The sequence below is a fragment of the Muntiacus reevesi genome, chromosome 11 (assembly GCF_963930625.1).
Source record: "Muntiacus reevesi chromosome 11, mMunRee1.1, whole genome shotgun sequence".
Classification (NCBI taxonomy): Eukaryota; Metazoa; Chordata; class Mammalia; order Artiodactyla; family Cervidae; genus Muntiacus; species Muntiacus reevesi.
In genome coordinates this window covers 74,340,093-74,362,157 of record NC_089259.1, presented here as the reverse complement: position 1 = coordinate 74,362,157, position 22,065 = coordinate 74,340,093, and the positions used below count along the sequence as shown (strand labels likewise).

The window sequence follows — 22,065 nt, the reverse complement described above, 5'->3', positions numbered from 1 at the left end:
TTTCCTTTGTCGCTGCGTGTTCTCACTTCTCTGATTAAGCTTCTTCCTTGGCTAAAGTTTTTCCGCAGACAGTAGACAGGTGGAGGATGGGGGTGGGGAGGGCCACAGGGTCCTGCTCCGTATCACCAGGAGGTAGGGACCACCATCACACCACGGATGGTCACTTCAGAGATCACTTTCCCTGGGATAATGATACATTTGTGGAGACCGGTTAAGAGGCTGCAACTCTGGTCCAGAACATCACCATTCACAGTCAGAACAGAAAAGACTTACCATCCAACATGGATGTCCATCAGACTTACTGTCCTCTGCCTCCACCCTCTATCGAATGTTTCAGCATCAACCACGACATAGGACAAGACAGAAGAGTCGGTAATGGAAACTGAAATTTAAATCGAGCATCAGTGTTCCCAAAGCACTTGCACATTCATAACCTTGCTCGGTCCTTCCCGCTCCCTATGAAGTCAGTATTCTCGTCCCCACATTTTACACGTATGGCACCGAGGCTCAGAGAAGACACATCCCTTGCCTGAGGCCCCGTAGCTTGTAAAAGCTGAGGTCAGACGTGTTTGATTCTAAACGGTGTGTTTTTGCAAATCATCTTCTCCGTTAAGTCTCCAGGCAAAGGCAGAACTTTGAAGCCCCTCTGTACTGCTGGGTGGATTTGCTACTCTGAACCTGAGACTAGCAAGTTCTAGGTCCTGCCTCCCCCGCTACACACACGCGTGCACACACACACACACACACACACACACACACACATACTCACCTCTGCTCTCTGTACACCCCTCACTCTCCCTGTCTTCCATCAGTCCCTTCACGTGCCAGGAACTTTGCTTCTAGAAATATGAGTTTGAGTGCTAAAATGGGCTGTGAAAAATGCACAGTTTAGTAAGGGAAGTAACTAATGGTGACCGAATGCCGTAAGCGTTAAACAAGCTTGGTTAACAACATGGCTACAGGAACATGGAGCATCAAACATCATCCTTCGTACTTTCACCTCGGTGAAATATTTATTTCTCACTTGATGTTACTTATCAGAACCCGTTTATATCAAAGTTTTTATTTATATGGCACTCATGTCGAAGCTCAATTTGGTAGTTTATAGTTTGGGTGACAGTTCACACTTGCACATAATAAAATTGTATTTCTTTTTAAAGATGATAGAGCAAACTTTTACCATACTTTTGGGTGAACCTTGGCCCATTGCATTAGAAGCTCTGTAACCTCTCAGTAGCCAGATTGTGCCAGTGCCATAATTGTGGCAGTGACTTTTCTACCAAGCTTAAATGACAAAATATTTTACGTGTCTCAAAGATGGTGACATTGGCTTATGTGTGAAGTTGTTGTATTTATGCAGAAACATCCTAATGCTGCATTTTTGCTCCACCTGCTCCAAAGCCCAGGTGTCCTCAGAGCATCCTTCCCCACGCCCTTTCTCCCAGCAGCCCCCCCTCTTCCCCCAAATCCATAGCCTTCTATCTGAGTTTCTTGCGTCATGCACAGGGGGCCCAGTTTGAGCATCCAGTTGCCTTGTATTGGGTTGGCCAAAAAGTTCGTTCTGTTTTGTGGAAAAATTGGAATGACGTTTTTGGTCAACTCAGTATAAGATTTTTCCCATATATTTTCAATTTTTTTATATACTTTTTACTTATTTATTTTTGGCTGTGCTGGGTCTTCTTGCTGCCCTGGCTTTCTCTAGTTGCAGCGAGCGGGGCTGCTCTTGGCTGTGGTGTGCTGGCTTCTCACTGGAGTGGCTTCTCTTGTTTTGAAACACAGGCTCTAGGGCACGGACTTCAGTAGTTGCAGCTCCCAGGTTCTAGAATGCAGGCTCAGTAGTTGTGACTGTAACTGCCCTCATGGGCCCCACAGGCAGACAATGACCACTGGGGCTGAGACAAGCGTGCTTTGACCGTCCATGGGGTTTTCCAGGCGAGAATAATGGACTGGGTTTCCAGTTCCTTCTCCAGGGGATCTTCCTGATCCAGGGATCGAATCCACGTCTCCTGCATCTCGTGCATTGTCAGGCAGATTCTTTACCGCTGCACCACCTGGGAAGTCCAAAAAAATTTGCCTTCACCCAATTTACTTTGATCACCTGATGCAAAGAACTGACTCACTGGAAAAGACCCTGATGCTGGGAAAGAATGAACGCAGGAGGAGAAGGGGACAAGACAGAGGATGAGATGGTTGGGTGGCATCACCGACTCATTGAACATGAGTTTGAGCAAGCTCCAGGAGTTGGTAATGGACAGGGAAGCCTGGTGTTCTGCAGTTCATGGGGTCGCAGAGAGTCGGACATGACTGAGCAACAGAACTGAACTAAATTCGCTATGAGTATGGCCCTCAGTTTTCAGTAAAGAAACCCTAAACTTTCTCTCTAGAGTTTCCTAGTTCAAAAGATGCTGGACCTCCTCGAGGGAAAGAGCGAGATTTCAGAACATTTGGTCTGAGAAAAGACTCCCCAAGAGGACTGACTGCTGGATGGAGGTGGAGGCTATTGACCTTTGTTTTGGTACTAGAGGTGGGAGTGGGATGCTGGGGTGTGAGGTTGGCAGATGATGGTCTGAAATGCCAAAGGGGACCATTATCGCCAAGACACAAGGGCCCCATCTGCCTGATTTCACTCTCCTTGGATCTTGTGGGCACTTTGTAGCTCCAGGGAAGGAGGAGGAACGTCTGGCAGTATCTGGCAGGGTCCTCTCGCCCAGCAACCGGAAACCACAGAGGCTGATGCTCTGAAGTCCCTTGTTACACATTTTAACTGATCCAGAGTTATAGAGCGTTCTCTTCCTTGTCTTTCCATCAGTATCTAGTTTGAAATTCTTCCGGCTAACACTGTTTATAACATAGAAGGAAGTGTAGGAAAAGGACATTAAAGCAAATGGTTTTATATGTTCCATTTAAGTGGCTGTCTTAGTCTGATTAAGCGCAGATTTTCTGATTGCAGGCTAGAGCTAAAAACCAGCCCTGTGACCCCCACCCCAGATGAGCGAATCACAGAGAAACGGAAGGTTCATATATGCACTTCAAAGCTGCATGTCACATGCACGACTCAAACACCAGCCTTTTAAGTATAATTTTCTGAATTCTCTAGATCCAGCAGGAAAGAGAGAGCTGGTCATCAGCCAGAGAGGAAAGGGGGAGTTGCTTTCTCCCTACCGCTTCAGCCATGCTTTTCAAGGGGATGGAGGAGGAGATGTCCTGAGGGGAGGGATTGTCTCCATGGAGACTTGCCTGTCCTGTTCAGTCAGAGGAGGGGGTCTCCGCTGTGGTCCTGACTCCTCTCCAGCAAGGATGCCCAGGCATCTTCAGACTGGGCTACTGGGCAGGTACCAGCAGTTTTCTTTTTTGTAATCACAGGCATCTTAAAGTCAGTTACATTCTAGGTATTTCAAACATCAAGGACACGCAACGCAAAAGAGTATTTTATCATCAAGTTGTATGTGTTATGTATTTAAGGCCTATAGGTCTCAGCCGCTTTAGAGGAGAGTCTTGGGATGAAAAATAAAAGTTAACTTAGAACGTGGTTGAAGGTTAAGTCTTGACAGTTTACACAAATGGCAGGGTTCTGTATATGCCAGAATAACACTGTTCTCCAAGTAGATTTTTTTCAGAATGCTGTCATGATTTTCAGGCCTTTGTCCAAAAAAATAATTCTTAATATACATAATATGAGATCATCCTATACCTTTGTCAACTCAGCTGAACTTACAAATACATCTTCCTCTTGACCTCATTCCAGTCCTGGAAATAACCACATGTGTGTGCTAAGTTGCTTTAGTCGTGTCCAACTCTTTGCGACCCTTTGGACTGTAGCCTGCCAGGTTCCTCTGTCCATGGGATTCTCCAAGAAAGAATACTGGAGTGGGTTGCCATGCCCTCCTCCAGGGGATCTTCCAAACCCAGGGATCGAACCCAAGTCCCTTATGTCTCCCGCACTGGCAGATGGGTTCTTTACCACCAGTACCACCTGGGAAACCCAGAAATAAGCATCATCTCTATATATCACTGCGATAAATCTTTGCTCTTCAATAAAATTTAAATTCTATCTCAAAGTGACCTATGTAATTCATTAAGCTAAGAAGAGTGATTCGGGGGCCTTTTTCCCTGTAATGCATTTACATTCATTGCATGTGTATTGCTTCTCATAGGTTTTCATCACAATTATCTTCACTGGCATCAAAAATGTTTTTTAAGTACTTGAAAATACACATGGTATCATAAAAAATGCTGTTTTAAGTATGCTGAATAGACATAGGTCTTTTTCTCAAAGATCTTAACTCCAGGACAGACAGTAATGATGTGATTCAAAGCATATCTGGAAATGCACTTTAGGAACCATAAATCGGACTGTGTTCTGGAAAGCAGTGCCAGAAGTCCGTGGGTTCTGATTTGAATCCCTGTGGCATCATAAGATTGGCCTGTTACAAAATTGCTGCCTTTTAAGTCTATGAGTTTTCTTCAAGATCAAGGTCTTTTCCTTGCTTCTGGGATGATGAAACTAAGCCCAAAGGTCACTCAACTCATTGGTGACAGTGTCACTTTGGAACACAGGTCTCTTAACCCTGGAATTATTTTCTTTCCACTCTACTACTATATCAAGGGACTTCTTGTCTTTTCCAGTTGGGCAGAGCTTCCTGGAGAAGCAGTGTTTTCTCTCAGAATCATTACCTCACAGGTGTTATCCCCCAATTATCTTCACTCCTTAGCAAATCTGAAATTAATACAAGCCTGCTTATAGTTTAAAGAGAACATGTTTTTAAAAGCCTTCAGAGTTTTATGACTGCAAAGAAAGTGGTCACCTGTAAGCCACAGGCTTTAAGCTAACGTTTCTCTAGGCATTAATTCCAGTTTTAATTACTTGTCCTTTCCATTACTTTTTTGCCTCTAACTTTTCACTTTCTTCTTTTCCTAGCATTCTGCAAAATCCCCTCGAAACATATATTCCATCAGCCCAGGAACCTGGGTTGGACAAGTCTTTCCCTAAGGGCTTTCATTAGAAACCTCCCTGTATAAATTGAAAACCAGCATCCAGGGTACCCAGGGGTAGGCTGGCCCTGCTGCTTACAGAATCTCAATAGAGGCTCTCCTGTTTGGGGGAGCGAGGAGTCTATTTCTTTTTCAGCACTTTCTTGTGGTTATGACCATTCTGTTTTGAAAGTGCTCTTGACACAGAACCTAAAGCTCATTTACCTTTTTGATGACGTGTCGTGTGCCATATTTTGTCTTGTCATTGGTGTTTCCTTAAAAATAAGAAGGGTAATGAGTATTTATGCATTATTCATCCCAAGTGTATGAATCAAGCATTTATCTGGGGCTCCTTTTTTTTCTCTAGAGCTTGCACTCGACAGCGCATGCTGAGCGGATCATTTGAGGGGCAGCCTGCAAAGGAAAGGTCAATTCTTAGCGTGCAACACCACATACGCCAAGAGCGCAGGTAAATAACGGAGATGAGGCTGCAGACAAACCAAGGACCGGAGTTCTGTGGGAAGCACCTCCTGTGCAGAGCGCTGGTCAGAAGGCAGGCGCGGGTGGAGAACTGAGTTCTGTTTGTTGACGACAACAGCCATGAAACTCACAATCAGATTCAAAGACTCAGAAAATATTTCAAAAACCTCTTCCTTGATGATGACCACACTGTCACTTTTAAGATCAGATGGAAAAATTCTGAATTTTGTTCAATGGGATCAAAGGCAGGTGGTTAGACCTGAAGCTTTTGCTCTACAAAGAAATAGTAAACATGCATGCGTGATGCTATCAGGGCTTTTTTTTTTTTAATAATATTCATTGTTTAAAAGTCCACATTTGGTCTCAAGATGTATTGATCAGTTGGTTGTGATTGTTTTAGGTCATTAAGACACGGATCAAACAGCCAAAGGATCAGCAGGGGGAAATCTCTTGAAACTCTGACTCAAGATGTAAGTTCTAAACATTTTGGATTTGGAAAGCTTGACTGTGAAAATATCTTTAATGATTGCTTACACAATTCCAGCCCTTGATTCCTTCCGTCACATTGTCATATCTCCTTAAGACTTCATACTGGAAGGAATCAGGAAACTCAGCAAGCAAATTAAATGGCCAGGTACAGAAAAGTGACCATTAACTGTACAATATTTTTACTACCTGATGCGAAGAACTGACTCATTTGAAAAGACCCTGATGATGGGAAAGATTGAAGGCAGAAGGAGAAAGGGATGATAGAGGATGAGATGGTTGGATGGCATCACTGACTCAATGTACATGAGTTTGAGCAACTCCAGGGGTTGGTGATGGACAGGGAAGCCTGGCATGCTGCAGTTCATGGGGTCACAAAGAGTTGGACATGACTGAGTGACTGAACTAACTGACTGAACTGTAGAAAATTCCAGACATCCTACAATACATATATCTTTGTTAGATTGTTTTGTTGTCTAGTCCCTGAGTTGTGTCTGACTCTTTGCGACCCCATGAACTGTAGCCCACCAGGCTCCTCTGTCCATGTGATTTCCCAAGCAAGAATAGTGGATTGGGTTGCCATTTCCTTCTCCAAGGGATCTTCCTGACCCAGAAATCAAACCTGTGTCTCCTGAATTGGCAAGTGAATTATCTGCTGCTGAGCCACCAGAGAAGTTCTTTTGTTTAGATGGTATAATGCAAAATTGAAATATCATTTGCATTTGACTGAAGTTAAAGACATTTAAAGCATTTTATGGGAATGAGTCACATCATTAAATATTTTGCTAATTTCTAAATATCCTAAAATCTAGACCCAGTGTCTTTCATTCCAGGGTTAACATACTAGGAAAGAAAATTTTGTTTCTAGGTGAATTTTTCTATCAAAGACTTCATAAGACTTTCCCAAGAATATCTTTGCTTTTCTAGGTCACTCATTTATTTATTAACTGACTCAATAAATATCAATATTTATCAAGTATTTATGATGTGTAGTTCTTGCTCTAGGGAGAAGTACCAGGGAAACAAGACAGAATCTCTGCACTAGGAATAGAGATGTAGACATAGAGATCGGACCTGTGGACACAGCGGGGAAAGGAGAGGGTGGGACTAGTTGAGAAAGTCGCATTGATATATTATTTTTTTCTTTTTCTTTTTTTTTTATTTTTCAGTGGGTTTTGTCATACATTGATTGTGAATCAGCCATAGAGTTACATGAATTCCCCATCCCGGTCTCCCATCCCACCTCCCTCTCCACCCGATATACACCTATTGTTGTTGTTGAATCGCCAAGTCATTTCCAGCTCCTTGTGACCCCGTGGACTGTAGCATGCCAAGCTCTTCTGTCCTTCACTATCTCCCGAAGTTTGCTCAAATTCGTGTCCATTGAGTCAGTGATGCTGTCTAACCATCTCACCCTCTGCCCCCCTCTTCAGCTTCCATCTTCAGTCTTTCCCAGCATCAAGGCCTTTTTCAGTGAGTCGGCTCTTCACATCAGGTGAAGAGCCAAAGTACTGGAGTTTCAGCATCAGTCCTTCCAATGAATATTCAGGACTGATTTCCTTTAGGGTTGACTGGTTTGATCTCCTTGCAGTCCAAGGGACTCTCAAGAGTCTTCTCCAGCACCAAAATTCGAAAGCATCAGTTCTTCGGCACTCAGCCTTCTTTATGGTCCGATTCTCACATCTGTGCATGACTACTGGGAAAACCATAGCTTTGATTATTTGGACCATGTGTAAAAGAGACAACTAGTGGAAAGTTGCTTTATAGCACAAGGAGTCAGGTCGCTGCTCTGTGATGACCTACAGGGGTAGGATGGGGTGGGTGAGATGTAGCTTTGAGAGGGAGGGGATGTGCATATTCTTATAGCCAGTTCACATCGTCATATAGGAAAGAGCAACACCACACCCTAAAGCAATCATCCTCCAATTAAACAAATTAAAAAAAAGAATTCCTGCCCTGCAAAAGCTTACATCCTAGTAAAAGAGACAAACAATCAGTGAGCAAACAAATATATAATCCTTTCTGGGAGTGATTTTTATCTAGTTTCCATCATCACTGCTGTGACAGATTTGCTCTGTACTACAAAGAAGAGTAAAATAGTGTAAAGAAATAAAAGGTGGAGATTTGGGGGCAGGGAGCATTAGAGAGGTGGGGGACACTGTATTAGCCCAGGGACCCAGATGAGGTGAAGGAACAAGCCATGTGCCAGTCCAGGGAAACCCGAGGAGGCGGAAGTCTAACCTATGGGTTAGAGTCAACAGCAGCTGGACCATGCTGAGATTACCATGAGAGAGCTGGAAAGGATTAATTAAATACTGATCATTAGTGAAACCCTGATTAAGATATAGGAGTTGAGTCTGGATAGCTTGGCTAAGGAGGCAAAGTCTTGAATGTTCAGAGTCAAGGAGAGCATCTGAGAAAGGGGGAGAAACTTGGCAAAGCTTTGAATATTTTTGTTTTTGCCTTGCTTTCATGATAGCTCAGTTGGTAAAGAATTCGCCTGCAATGCAGGAGACCGTGGTTCAATTCCTGGTTGGGAAGATCCGCTGGAGAAGGGATAGGTTACCCACCCCAGTATTCTTGGGCTTCCCTTGTGTCTCAGCTGGTAAAGAATCCACCTGCAATGTGGGCGACCTGGGTTTGATCCTTGGATTGGGAAGATCCCCTGGAGAAGAGAAAGGCTACCCACTCCAGTATTCTGGCCTGGAGAATTCCATGGACTGTATAGTCCATGGGGTCACAAAGAATCTGACACAACTGAGCAATTTTCACTTTCTTTTCACTTTACCTCTTATTTCTGAAGAGTTTCTAGAGTTTTCAGCACAGTCCATCTGCTGTCTTAGTGAGAGTACACTCTCCTCCTTAAGGGTTCCAGGCAACACTGAGGATGCAGGAAGTTGATGGTGAGAACACATGATGTTGCCATTAGCCTATGTGCATGGTTCTAATTGGCACAAACATCTGTTGGCACCATGGTTTTTCAGCTCCAGCTCTGATGTGATCCACCATATTGTCAATGTTGAATTATGATAAGATCCAACACGTGGCCTTTTAATTTGGAGGTCACACATGTTACATGGAGAGAGTTGAGAGGCAACACTAACTCAAAGCACTTTCCTTCAGTGAGACTCAATAGAAATCAGTGGTCTACTTAAGCATCAAATTAGAACATGCCTTTGAAGAGGTGTGTTTGAAAAGACACACAGTAGAAGTCCCTATTTAAATATCTCTATCCCAGAGGCTTATTTCCTCTCCAGAGATTTTTTATTGTATTTTCTACATAGACAGCTAACAAAAATCTATGCCCTGTCTTCATAGCGAAATGTCACTGGCTTATACAAATCTCTCCCAGTACCTTTTCCTCCAGAATAGAAGCCATTTAAAACAAGAGAGTTTTATCTGTCATTTATTCCAAATGATAAGGGATACTGAAATTAAGTTCAAGGAATGCTTTTCTATGCAATCAATCCAGTTAGTTGAACAATGGTTCTCCATCTTCTATGGAGTAAAAACCAGAGTTGGGATCCTAATAACCCAGCTTCTGCTGTCCTGCTGGCCTCAACTCTTCCTAGTCTGCTTCCTCCACCGACGCTGCATCCTGTCTGTTCCACGTGTGAACACACAGACCCACCTCTCCCCAAAAGTGCTGATCTCGGAAGGTGTCCACTGCCCTGCCTCCTCGTTTTTGCTCAGATAACAGCAGCTCCTTACCAAGGTCTGCTGGTGACCTTCTCGTGCCCTTAATCCCCCTTTGTTTCTTTTGTTTTTTATTTTAATTTTTTAAGTTGGGGTACAGTTACTGTCCAATGTTGTGTTAGTTTCTGCTGCGCAACAAAGTGAACCCGCTAAACAAACACATAGATCCCCCCTCTCGGACCTCGAACACCCTTCGCCCCCCATCCTACCCATCTGGGTCCCCACAGACCCCTGAGCTGAGCTCCCTGTGCTATTCAGCGGCTTCCCACTACCTGTTTTACACATGGTGGCGAATATATGTCAGTTCCAATCTCCCAATTCATCCCACTCCCACCCCAGTGTCCACCCATCCCTTCTCTACGTCTGCCTGTGTGTTCCTGCCCTGGAAATGGGTTCATCTGTACCATTTTTCTAGATCCAATATATATGCGTTAATATACAATATTTTTCTCTTTAGCACTAAGCATTTTCTAATATTCTTATTTTGATTTAATTATTAATCTGTCACCCCCGAAAACAGTAACCCCATAAGAACAGGAATTGTGTCATTTTCCCCCACCCCCACTTTGGCCATATTTACAGCACTACAACAGTGCCTGGCAAATATAAGATTCTTAATAAATGTTCTTATTAGAAAAATACACCCTTTTGTGGAAAAAAAAATACATATACCCCTGCTAAGATGACTCTGGCCATTAAAATCTATGAAGTGGGTAGCCATTCCCTTCTCCGGGGGATCTTCCCAACCCAGGGATTGACCCCAGGTCTCTTGCGTTGCAGGCAGGTTCTTTACCATCTGAGCCACCAGGGAAGCCCATTAAAATCAACAGAGAGATATTCCTTTCCATTTTTTTTTTAAATGGTCATCTTTGGGAGGGACCCTCAGAAAACTGTCCCACGTCAAAATGCCCTGTTTTATTTTCTTTCTAGCACTCCAACACGGTGAGATACAGAAATGCACAAAGAGAAGACAGTGAGATAAAGATGATCCAGGAGAAAAAGGAGCAAGCAGAAATGAAAAGGTACAGCGGGATGGGATGGTGTCTCGTGGCTCCCGTTCTGGGAGGGCAGACCTGCCCTAGCCTAACTGACCTCCCCCACCCCAAATGGTGCATTTCCCTGGACAGGAAGGTGCAAGAAGAGGAGCTAAGAGAGAACCACCCCTACTTCGACAAGCCCCTGTTCATCGTGGGCCGAGAGCACAGGTTCAGGAACTTCTGCCGCGTGGTGGTCCGGGCTCGCTTCAACGCGTAAGTGACTCCATGGCAGCCAGGGGTTTGGCCCCGAGTCAGGCAAACAGCAAGGGTGGGGGGAGTTGTCATCTCAGGAAGAAGGATCGTGTCGTGCTAATGGGGTCACCAAACAAAGTGTGGGCTAATTAATCAGGCCGCTCCTCTGGGCTGAGCGGCCGACCAGGTGGAAAACAAACAACAGCAGCACGGAGTTAACATTTACACAAAACGCACGGTTACGAAGCACTTCACAGCCGCTGTGACTTGTTCCAGGGACGCTCAAAATGTTTGTATCCGGGTGGTTGGCTCCATATTTTATTTTGGAAGCACTCAAACGAAGGGAGATGGAATGACATAGAGAAGGTCACTACCCATGTCTTCTTTTAGACTTGTCGTTTCTTTGTGGTCAAAATACCTTCATTCTAGAATAATAGAGATTCAATACATGACAGAATAGAGATCAAGCTGGCTAAGGCTTCCATCGCCGACTGTTACGAGAAGAAAACCCACTGGCCAGGGTCCCTGAACCTCCCTTTGTGAAAGAAGTCGTGTGAGAGGCTGTCAGGGTGGTCAGCCCAAGGGCAGTGCATTTGGGACAAGCTAAGCCAAGTTTAGCAAGCAGCCAATGGAGGAAGTGAGATTCTTCTCATGCGTAACTTTAAGTAAACATCCAGAGGACATTATGGATCCTGGAAAAAGTGTGAAAAACATTTTTTTTAATTTTTTTAATGCAGATCTTTTAAAAGTCTTTCTTGAACTTGTTACAGCATTACTTCTGTTTTATGTTTTGGTGTTTTGAGCATAAGGCACATGGGATCTTGACTTCTCGACGAGGGATGGAACCTGCACCCCCTGCATTGGAAGGCAAAGTCTTAACCACTGGACCACCAGGGAAGTCCAAGAAAGTGTGAAAACTTTCCATTCTATAGCTGGACCTTCCCCGATGCCATTATTAGTAGCATATTGGACTGAATTGTGTCACCCTCGTCCAAAGAAATTCAAATGTTGAAGCCCTCAGAATGTGACCTTACTTGGAGAGAAGGACTTTGCAGAGGTAATTAGATTAAAATGAGGTCATTCAGGTGGCCTTAATCCAATAAGACTGGCATCCTTATAAGATGAGGAAATTGGGACACAGATTGCTCTAAAGGAGGGACAGCGTGAAGACACAGGGAGGGGACAGCTGTCTTCAGGCCAAGGAGAGAGGCTGGAGCAGATTCCTCCCTCACAGCCTCCGAAGGAACCGAGCCTCCAATACCTTCAACCCAGGTGTCCACCTCCAGAACTGGAGAAGTTTCTGCTGTCTAAGCCACTCAGCCTGTGGCGCTTTGTCCCAGCCGGCCCTAGGAAACTAATGAAGGGCTTCCCTGGTGGCTCAGTGGTAAAGAATCACCTGCAATGCAGGAGACCAGGGTTCGATCCCTGGGGCGGGAAGATCTCCTGGAGGAGGGCATGGCAACCCAATCCAGTATTCTAACCTGAAGAATCCCATGGACAGAGGAGCCTGGCAGGCTGCAATCCATGGAGGTGCAAGAGTTGGACATGACTGAGTGATTGAACAATATCAACAGGAAACTAAACTCCTCAGAGCCTGAGGAGACCTCAGGAGCTGCTGGGGCCCATTTGTGCCCACTCCCAACAGAGGCGGGCGTGTAGCTGGGGGTGAGGGCTTTGCCCAGGAACATCAGCTATGTCATGACCCTCTCTGACCACCAGTCTATGTTCTTCCTGCTATTCTAGAAAGACCTTCACAGTTAAAAGTACCTTAGTAGTAATGATTGAAAACTCTGAGTTTTCACTAAGTAGAAAGAAACTGACAGTGTAGGGTTGATTTGATCTGTTCCTAAAGTGGGTTTTTCATTGGGAATTATCCCATTGGCTGCTTCCATGTTTTTGTCTAATTGGGAATTCTCCACTTTATGTCCTGTGCTAATTCTCTTATGTCAGCAACATACCTCCAGTGGCCCCAGAAAGATTTTACAGTAACTGGAAACACACACACGTACACACAAAGAGGGTGAGGAATTTCACTGAAGACTGCTCCTGGGCTTCCTAGAAGTAAAAGTTGCAAATCCACACCCCCAAGAAATTCTATATAAATTACTCAGCAAAATAAATTTCACACAGTGAAATTTATTGTATTTCACACAGTGAAATACAGAGTGAAGAGTTCCACTTAATCCATGGATAATTAATTAAATGAGGAACATCCTTGAACTGCTAAGACTTTGAATGCTTTTAAATGGAAGTCAAAATTTAATTTTCTAATATCCTCATCAGAAATTGTTGAATGGAGTCATGAGTCCTAAAATCAAGCATGCTGAAAAATGTAAACTTGAGTTGGACCATAGAGAAGATTTGACCATAAATCATCTTCAATACTGAGCACCAAAGATTTGATGCCTTTGAACTGTGGTGCGAGAGAAAATTCTTGAGAGTCCCTTGGACAGCAAGGAGATAAAACTAGTCAATCCTAAAGGAAATCAATCCTAAATACTCATTGGAAGGATTGATGCTGAAGCTGAAGCTCCAATATTTTGGCCACCTGATGTGAAGGGCTGACTCATTAGAAAAGACACTGGTGCTGGGAAGGATTGAGGGCAAGAGAAGTGTCGACAGAGGATGAGATGGTTGGATGGCATCACCAACTCCATGGACGTGAGTTTGAGCAAACTCCAGGAGATAGTACAGGACAGGGAAGCTTGGCACGCTGCAGTCCGTTCGGTTGCAAAGAGTCAGCCACAACTTAGCGACAACAGCAAACCACCCACTGAAACTCTTCTGATTTTTCTTCCATCTAGTGTTCTCTGCCTTCCAAAGTCACATACAATTTACATCTATGTAAGAGACATTTTTTAGAGGATTTGAAAGAGTTTAGGTAGATGAGATGTTTATGCATACTACAAGCCAAGTTGTAACACGCATGCTATTTGCAGAATTTCTGTGTTCTCTCTTACAGATCTAAAACAGATCCGGTCACAGGAGCTGTGAAAAATACAAAGTACCATCAACTTTAGTAAGCATTACAAACTCTGTTTTCCATGCACCTTTGAAGCTCCACAAACTGCATAAATGTTTAAAATTTTATTTTCTTTCTGTATCATGATATGAAATAGACAATTGGGGATTCATTTTAAAAATGCCAGTCAACGTTTGTAGACTCACAAAAGCATCATCTCTGACTTCTAGCAACTTTTCCCAGAGGATTTGCGTTTCTCACTTTTGTTTGGTCTTCCGCAGTGACTTGCTGGGCTTGGTGACTTATCTGGACTGGGTCATGATCATCGTAACCATCTGCTCCTGCATCTCCATGATGTTCGAATCCCCCTTTCGAAGAGTGATGCACACACCTACTTTGCAGGTACCTCTCGGCTCAGCAGAGAAACGCTGACCTGCAATTTTTGCATTCATGGTGACCAGACTGCCTTCTGCCCATTTCAGATTGCCGAGTATGTGTTTGTGATATTCATGAGCATTGAGCTTAATCTGAAGATTATGGCAGATGGCCTATTTTTCACTCCGACCGCTGTCATCAGGGACTTTGGTGGAGTAATGGACATATTTATATATCTTGTAAGTCTTCAGTTAGTTCTTAAATACAAAATGGAATGATTTTGTCAAATCACCTGCATTTCTTGGTACAAGAATGAGATACATGAGTCAGAGGTTCAGCTGCTGTAACTGATTTCTTAAGTAGAGTCATAGTCTATTATAGGCATGCATGTAAAATCTAAATAAAAAGCATTAAAAAATATTCATGGATATGGTTCAGATACATCAACTACATTCATGTATGCATAAGACATGGATTAATGACGTCTAAGATATCAAATCTAGCTTGCACGCCACAATTCTTATGGCACCTATGGATAAAAAAAAAAAAAAACTACATCACATGAGTCACTTATCACTGAAAACAAATAGAGTGTGGTTGGACAACTCTTTCAACACCAGGAATAAAATAAACTACCAGGCCAGAGAGGGTGACCTTTCAACTGTCTGTTTAAACTAAATGGGGGGTGGGGCAGTGGTGGGAAATTCCCTGGCAGTCCAGTTACCTAAGACTCAGCACTTCCACTGTAGGGGGCATGGGTTTGAACCCTGGTCAGGGAACTAAGATCCCACACTGCCATTCAGTGGAGCCACCTCCCCAAAAAACTAAATGGGAAAACGATAGTAGAGGACTCAAAGAAATTTCCATCTTTCTGTTTGTCTGAGAAGGCATGAAATCAATGTCTTTTCCAACACAGCAAACAAAATTATGACTGTTAGCATGTAGCATGCTTAGATCATTAACAAAATAACAAGTATTCAGTCAAGTGTGAGGTTTAGTATCCTTGACCAAAGGAATTTCTACCCTGCTAACATCTATAGAGCCTCCAGTGTATATGTTAAAAGAAGGGGCAGGATGTACCTGTGTCCCCACACCCATGGTGTGGGCACCCCTATTTCATTCCTGCAAACACCTGATGATTTCTTTGGGGGCTCACAGGTCTGGATCGAATCCATAGAGCCGAGTTACATGTCTTAATACATCCAGTGAACGCTTGTCCTACATGACACATGAAATCTCTGCTAAAGGAAACTTGTGCCAAGTTAGCTCACAGTAAATGCAGATAGTAGAGAAAAAATTACATAAATGCTGGAGGGTTTTTTTTTCCCCTCCAGGTGAGCTTGATATTTCTTTGTTGGATGCCCCAAAACGTACCTGCAGAGTCTGGAGCTCAGCTCTTACTGGTTCTCCGCTGCCTGCGACCACTGCGCATATTCAAGCTGGTGCCTCAGATGAGGAAGGTTGTTCGAGAACTTTTCAGCGGCTTTAAGGAGATTTTTCTGGTATGTTGCAGTCACCCTTTGCTTCTGGCCACATAGTCTAGCTCTTACTATAGCAAATGAAGGGATAAAGTGAGTCTTGCTCATCAAGGTTGTCTACCATTTTGTTTACTGCCAGAAGATTATAAAGGTACTAGAAAAACACAACACATATTCAGAGACTTTACACCTGGATGCTTCTGGCTTATTAGTGTATTTAATTCAGCGAACATTTATAGTAAGTTAAAGGGAAGCCCTCTGGAAAGTACAATGGAAGGAGAATCCAAAGAGCCAGTACTGTTGACATTTCCATTCCTAACTCTTGACCCTAAATTCTACTCTGAGTTTTAGTTGCTAAATCTGGAAATTAAGAAGAAAATTCAACACCATCAACATCACAAATGATAATAGGAGTTCATAGGTCTGAGCTCATAATCTCATTTTCTGTGTCCCCAAACTCATATAGCCCAAAATTTCACCTTGATCTTTGGAGTGTTAACATAAAACAACTCTTCAAAACTGTAACATGCAGGTGAGCCTAACTTTAAGTAACCTAAATATACAGTAATGAATACTTAGAAATATGATTGAGGAGAAAATAGAATTCTTAACTGAGCAAATAATTGATTTAGGATCTTTTAAGAGTAGAACCACAAATAAAACAATGAGGAAGAGACTCTTTGCTCACAGTCTGTTAAAGAAGAACCTTTGCCTTGCAGGTGAGGGACACAGGATTCTTTTCATTAATGTTGAGTTCTGCATGTGCATGGAAAACATGAATTGATTTATGTAAGCTTGTTTTGTATCTTGCTTGCTAGAAGCACACCTATGGTGAGAGAACAGCTGTAGTTGGGGTTGATTCTAAGATATTTTAAAGACAGGCTATTATGTTGCTACAGGCACATATTAATAGATGCTAATATTTTTTAAAAGCTGTGTTTAAAATTCAATTTTTTTTTTTTTTTTTTTTTGCGCTACAACCATAACACAGTGGCTTTTCCCACAACTGGAACTGAGGGATAACAGAATAGCATAGTGAATTTTCCTGACAACAAATGTGCATGCATCTTTCAATCCTGATAGAATTTAGAAAATGGTCTGAGTCTTGATCCAGAGAATGGCTCTGTGTAATTTTAGGACATTTAAGAGATATGTTTAGATGATTCAGCCAGCACAGATGAGTGGTGTGTTCAGTATGTTTGCCTCTTCTCTCTGCTGAGACCGAAACAGTCATCCAGCAGAGGGCGCGGCAGCCACCCACCAGATTTGCTTCTCAAGACTGCTGATCTCACAGCCTCTGTATGTGGGACCGTCACACGCCCTCCGCTCTGAAGCCCCCAGGAAAGCAAAGCCACAGTCCCCCTGACTTAGGCTCTGCTAGCAGACATATGAATCCATTTTGAGGAAATGGGGGAAACAGAATTATTTCACTATTTTTCCTTTGTTCCATTCAATAAAATAAAGCAACGTGTTGATTTTAAAATCAGAAGGGTCCAACTCATATCAAAAATACCTTAGCCTGTGTTCTTATGTGAAAGTCATGTGTTTTTACCCTAAACATGCCAAACCTGTTGTTAATTTCCTCCTTTTAACGTTATAGTCAGGTTAATTGAATGAGCTCTGGGGGAGACATTAAAAGATAACATCCAAAGACTGAATATTGTCCCATGTTTTCTGAAAAGTCCTGTTCGTATGACTGCTTGAACCAAACCTACTGTTTTATAAACATTTTACGGAGAGATTTGCTATCTCACCCATTTCTTCCAGGTCTCCATTCTCTTGCTGACCTTAATGCTCGTTTTTGCAAGTTTTGGAGTTCAGCTTTTTGCTGGTAAACTGGCCAAATGCAATGATCCCAACATTATTAGAAGGGTAAGATGTCCTTTCTGTCTTTGGGGATGAAAATCCGGGACGTTGACCCTCCCTGGGTAACCATGTGCAGAGGCTGCCGTTAGAAGAGAACTCTAAGGATACTCTTCCCGTGGACTGCCTTTGCAGCGGTGTCTCTTCCGGTGGGTGAAGGTTTATAAGAAGAAAACGCATCTCAGACGCATCCTGCTCAATCCGACTCTCAATCCTACTCTCCCCACCTATTCCAGAGTCCAGCCACTGCTGACATCTTTGGTGTAGTCACCCCAGATTCCACGTGAAAACTTTCCCTTTAGTTCTTCCCTAACTTAATCCTGCCTCTGCAGGGACCTGACATTCATATTAGCAAGCAGCACCCCCCCCCCCCGATATAAAAGGCAAAGTTTGACTTCCAGGCCCCCTCTTATGACTTATCCATTCCACATTCCTCCATTAGGAAGTCAGGACCCCGCATTATCTCTTTGCTTCCCACAGTCTCCCCCATGAAGACAACTAAGACCCAAGCTTGAATGCTCTTGATTCTACTCTTTTCTTTTTTGGCCATGCCACAAGGCTTGTGGAGTCTTAGTTCACCCACCAGGGATTGAACCCGGGCCCCCAGCAGTGGAAGCACTGAGTCTTAACCGCTGGACTGCCAGGGACTTCCGTCTACTCTCTTCTTTCTCTTTCCTTGGCCGATGTTCTGAGAGGAAGCTGGAACAGCCCCCGTATGTCAGTAGCTGAACGTGATGAAATGAATGTGTTGCATGTTGAATAATTCAGACAGCTGCCCTCCGGATGACGATGTGAGGTCTCACATTTCTTCTGTCCTGTGTCCGCACCCTTTGCCATCTTCAAAGACTTCTCTGTGTAGCTGGCAGTTAGAAACAGAAAACCATCTCTCGGAGCACAATGGGCTGAGCCTGGGAGTAGCACCTCTGACCTCCCCGCTCCTCATGTCCCACTGGAAAAGGTGTAGCCTTCCTGGGCTGAAGGAAACCTATGGTGTGTAGTTGAATGGTGTATTCTGTAGGCAAGGGGGCAGAGTTTGGTTAATAATTAGCCAGTCTCTGCTGCAAGACCCTCTGTCCCATTCTCTTAGAATCCTGCCAGCTATTACAAGTAGGTTAATGGAGTGAACCCACTTCTGCTGATGTATAAGCTAGCAAGAGTATTTCCTCTTCCATCCGGGTAAAACAACACCTAAAGTCCATTAAAATGAATGTTCCCTAAAGTGCTATCAGAGCTGACTGTACTACTTACTTCCATATTTCCAGCAAGTATGGCTATGTAATATAGATTTTATATTATTGTGACCATTGTTACATTTTGAGCCTTCTGATTGTAAAACTTACTAGCTTTTAGCCACGAAATTAAAAGACGCTTGCTCCTTGGAAGAAAAGCTGTGAAAAACCTAAACAGCTTCTTAAAAAGCAGAGACATCACTTTCTGACAAAGGTCCATATGGTCAAAGCTATGGTTTTTCCAGCAGTCATGTACCCATGTGAGAGCTGGACAATAAAGAAGGCTGAGTGCCGAAGAATTGATGCCTTCGAACTGTGGTGTTGGAGAAGACTCTTGAGAGTCCCTTGGACTGCAAGGAGATCAAGTCAGTCCATCCTAAAGGAAATCAGTCCTCAATATTCATTGGAAGGACTGATGCTGAAGCTGAAGCTACAATACATTGGCCACCTAATTCGAAGAGATGACTTATTGAAAAAGACCCCGATGCTAGGAAGGATTGAGGGCAGGAGGAGAAGGGGGCAACAGAGGATGAGATGGTTGGATGGCATCACCGACTCAATGAACATGAGTTTGAGCAAGTTCTGGGAGATGGTGTAGGATAGGGAAGCCTGGCTTGGTGCAGTCCATGGGGTTGCAAAGAGTCAGACACAACTTAGCAACTGAACAACAATCATAAAGCTTAATAGCTCTCACATCATTGTAAGATATAGGTAACACCTTTGTCCAGATATGTTACCAGTCATGTTAACAAAGATTTTCAGGAAGAGGCGTAGCAGAAGAGACAGGCTGAAGTCAGGCAGACCTTATGTTGTTTCACAAAGTTGCTGCTTCCTTTAAATCCACTCCCCAGAGGTTCTGGGAACTTTGATAAACATGAGAAGACATGCAACAAACATGGTATAAAGGTCATGGTGTACCCGACAAGCTAAACTAAGGCAGTAATAATGAGCTGATGCATTAGTCCATGAGCTCATGTAAGGAAAACAGTGTTATTTTAGGTCCACCCTGAATAGAGGCCAGAAAGATAATAACTACATTTCAAGATGAAGCCTGTAGAAATCTTGGATGACTCAGTAGAGTAATAATGGCCTAAGAGCCTTGTGATTTTACACTATCTACTTATCACCAGCCCAAAGGGTGGTGACTTGTATGGGGTCAAGGACACACGGTGGACGAACAGACACACAAATACCAGATACCACAAGGCATGTATCCTTCTCCCCAGAACAATGAGGCCTCTGTGCAAAGCTCAGAAAGAAAGTCTAAGAAAACATAGCCTTTACAAAGGCCTTGGAGAGCCAGCAGAGCAATTGAGAAGAAATTGGTGTGGTGAGACACGGTCCAGGTCTTTATAACAGAACAAGTTCTTTCCTAGTCCTCACATAAGAGGACTTCAGCCATGTGGTTGAAGGGAATATCCAAGTTCTGCCTTGGGTCTTCCATTCACTTTTATAAAAGAAGAGACGAACTCAAGGAAAAGAGGAAACTACATACCCCCAACATTGGGATCATACAACTCACATGTAAAGGTCATGAAGCTTGTGTTGTTGATGTCGTGTTTCCAGTTGGGATCATATAACATGTGTTGTTTGATGACTGGCTTCTTTCACTGACCATCATATCTTCAGGGTTCACCCATAGTGTAGCATCTCTCAGTACTGCATCATTTTTATGGCTGAGTTATATCCCATTTTGTGGATATACCACATTTGTTTATGTGTTTGTTCAGTGATGGACATGTGAATTGTTTCCACCATTGGGCAGCTATAAAGAATGCTATTTATGATGATAATGATATAAACATTCATGTACAAATTTGCATGTGGATATATGTTTCATTTCTCTTGGGCAGATATTTAGGAAAAGAGTTTCTGGTTCCTACCGTAGCTCCTGGTTTAATCATTTAAGGACCTGCCACGCTGTTTTCCAAAGTGACTGCACCAGTTCTCATCCCCACCAGCAGTGTTTGAGAATTCTAGTATAAGGATTAGGATTTCTGCACATCCTCACCAAAGCTTGTCGTTGTTTGACTTCCTGATTACAGCCTTCTTTGTGAGTGGGAAATGGTTTTCCATGTGGCTTTGATTTGAATTTCCCTCATAACTAATGGGGGCTTCCCTCATAGCTCAGATGGTAAAGAATCCACCTACAATGCAAGAGACCCTGGTTCAATCCCTGGGTTGGGAAGATCCCCTGGAGAAGGGAAAGTCTACCCACTCCAGTATTCTGGCCTGGAGAATTCCATGGACTGTATAGTACATGGGGTCACAAAGAGTCAGACACAACTGAGCGACTTTCACTTTCATGACTAATGCTGCAGAGCATCTTTTCATATACTCATTGGCTATTTGTATCTCTCCTTGGAAGAATGTCAGTTCACATATGAATACTGGCCACTTACTAAACAGTCTCAGCATCGACTTTCACCTGCTTATCTCTGAAGTCTGTATCACTACTAGCTGAGTCGCTGTGCACATCTGTGTCGTTAGATAAAAGACCTCTGTTGTTCTGCATAAAAAGTGTTGCTGATCTTTTATCTTTTCTGAATTCGTTTTCTGATCAGATTCCTCTCTTTGTCCTTTTATTTTTTTCCCCCTGTTTTAGGAAGATTGTAATGGAATATTCAGAATTAATGTGAGTGTGTCCAAGAACTTAAATTTAAAATTAAGACCTGGAGAGAAAAAACCTGGATTTTGGGTGCCCCGTGTTTGGTAAGCAAATCAGAAAAATATCCTGAAAAATGCTATATTTGTCAGCATCCAGATTTCCAGCCCGCCCCCCAGTTTTACTGAGAAATAATTGCCATATGTCACTATATAAGCTTAAGGCATACAGTATGATGGTCTGATTTACAGGTATTGTAAAATGATTACCACAATAGGTTTAATTAACATTGATCATCTCATATGGGCTTCCCTTGTGGCTCAGCTGGTGAAGAATCCACCTGCAATGAGGGAGACCTGGGTTCGATGCCTGGGTTGGGAAGACCACCTGGAGAAGGGAAAGGCTACCCACTCCAGTATTCTGGCCTGGAGAATTCCATGGACTGTATAGTCTATGGGGTCACAAAGAGTCAGACACGACTGAGCAACTTTCACTTTCACTTTACTTTTCATCTCATATAGACCCAGTAGAAAGTAAAAACAAATTCTCTTTGTGATGAGAACTCAGGATTTAGTCTCTTAACAGCTTTCCTGTGTATCATACAGCAGTGTTAACTATGGTCCTAATGTTGTACATTACATCCCTAGTATTTATTTACCTTAAAACTGGAAGTTTGTACCTCTGCCCACCT

General features: G+C 43.2%; 1 protein-coding gene across 1 annotated transcript in view; it reads left to right on the top strand.

Annotated features, from left to right (window-relative positions):
- Positions 1–22,065, top strand: part of NALCN (sodium leak channel, non-selective) — a 285,453-nt gene that overhangs the window by 226,586 nt on the left and 36,802 nt on the right. Inside the window, exons 19-28 of the mRNA XM_065901958.1 lie at positions 5,339–5,440; positions 5,852–5,921; positions 10,564–10,655; positions 10,761–10,883; positions 13,825–13,881; positions 14,106–14,226; positions 14,307–14,438; positions 15,534–15,701; positions 17,445–17,549; positions 21,375–21,481. Coding sequence (XP_065758030.1) covers positions 5,339–5,440; positions 5,852–5,921; positions 10,564–10,655; positions 10,761–10,883; positions 13,825–13,881; positions 14,106–14,226; positions 14,307–14,438; positions 15,534–15,701; positions 17,445–17,549; positions 21,375–21,481 — 1,077 coding nt within the window. The remainder of the gene's footprint in view (positions 1–5,338; positions 5,441–5,851; positions 5,922–10,563; positions 10,656–10,760; positions 10,884–13,824; positions 13,882–14,105; positions 14,227–14,306; positions 14,439–15,533; positions 15,702–17,444; positions 17,550–21,374; positions 21,482–22,065) is intronic.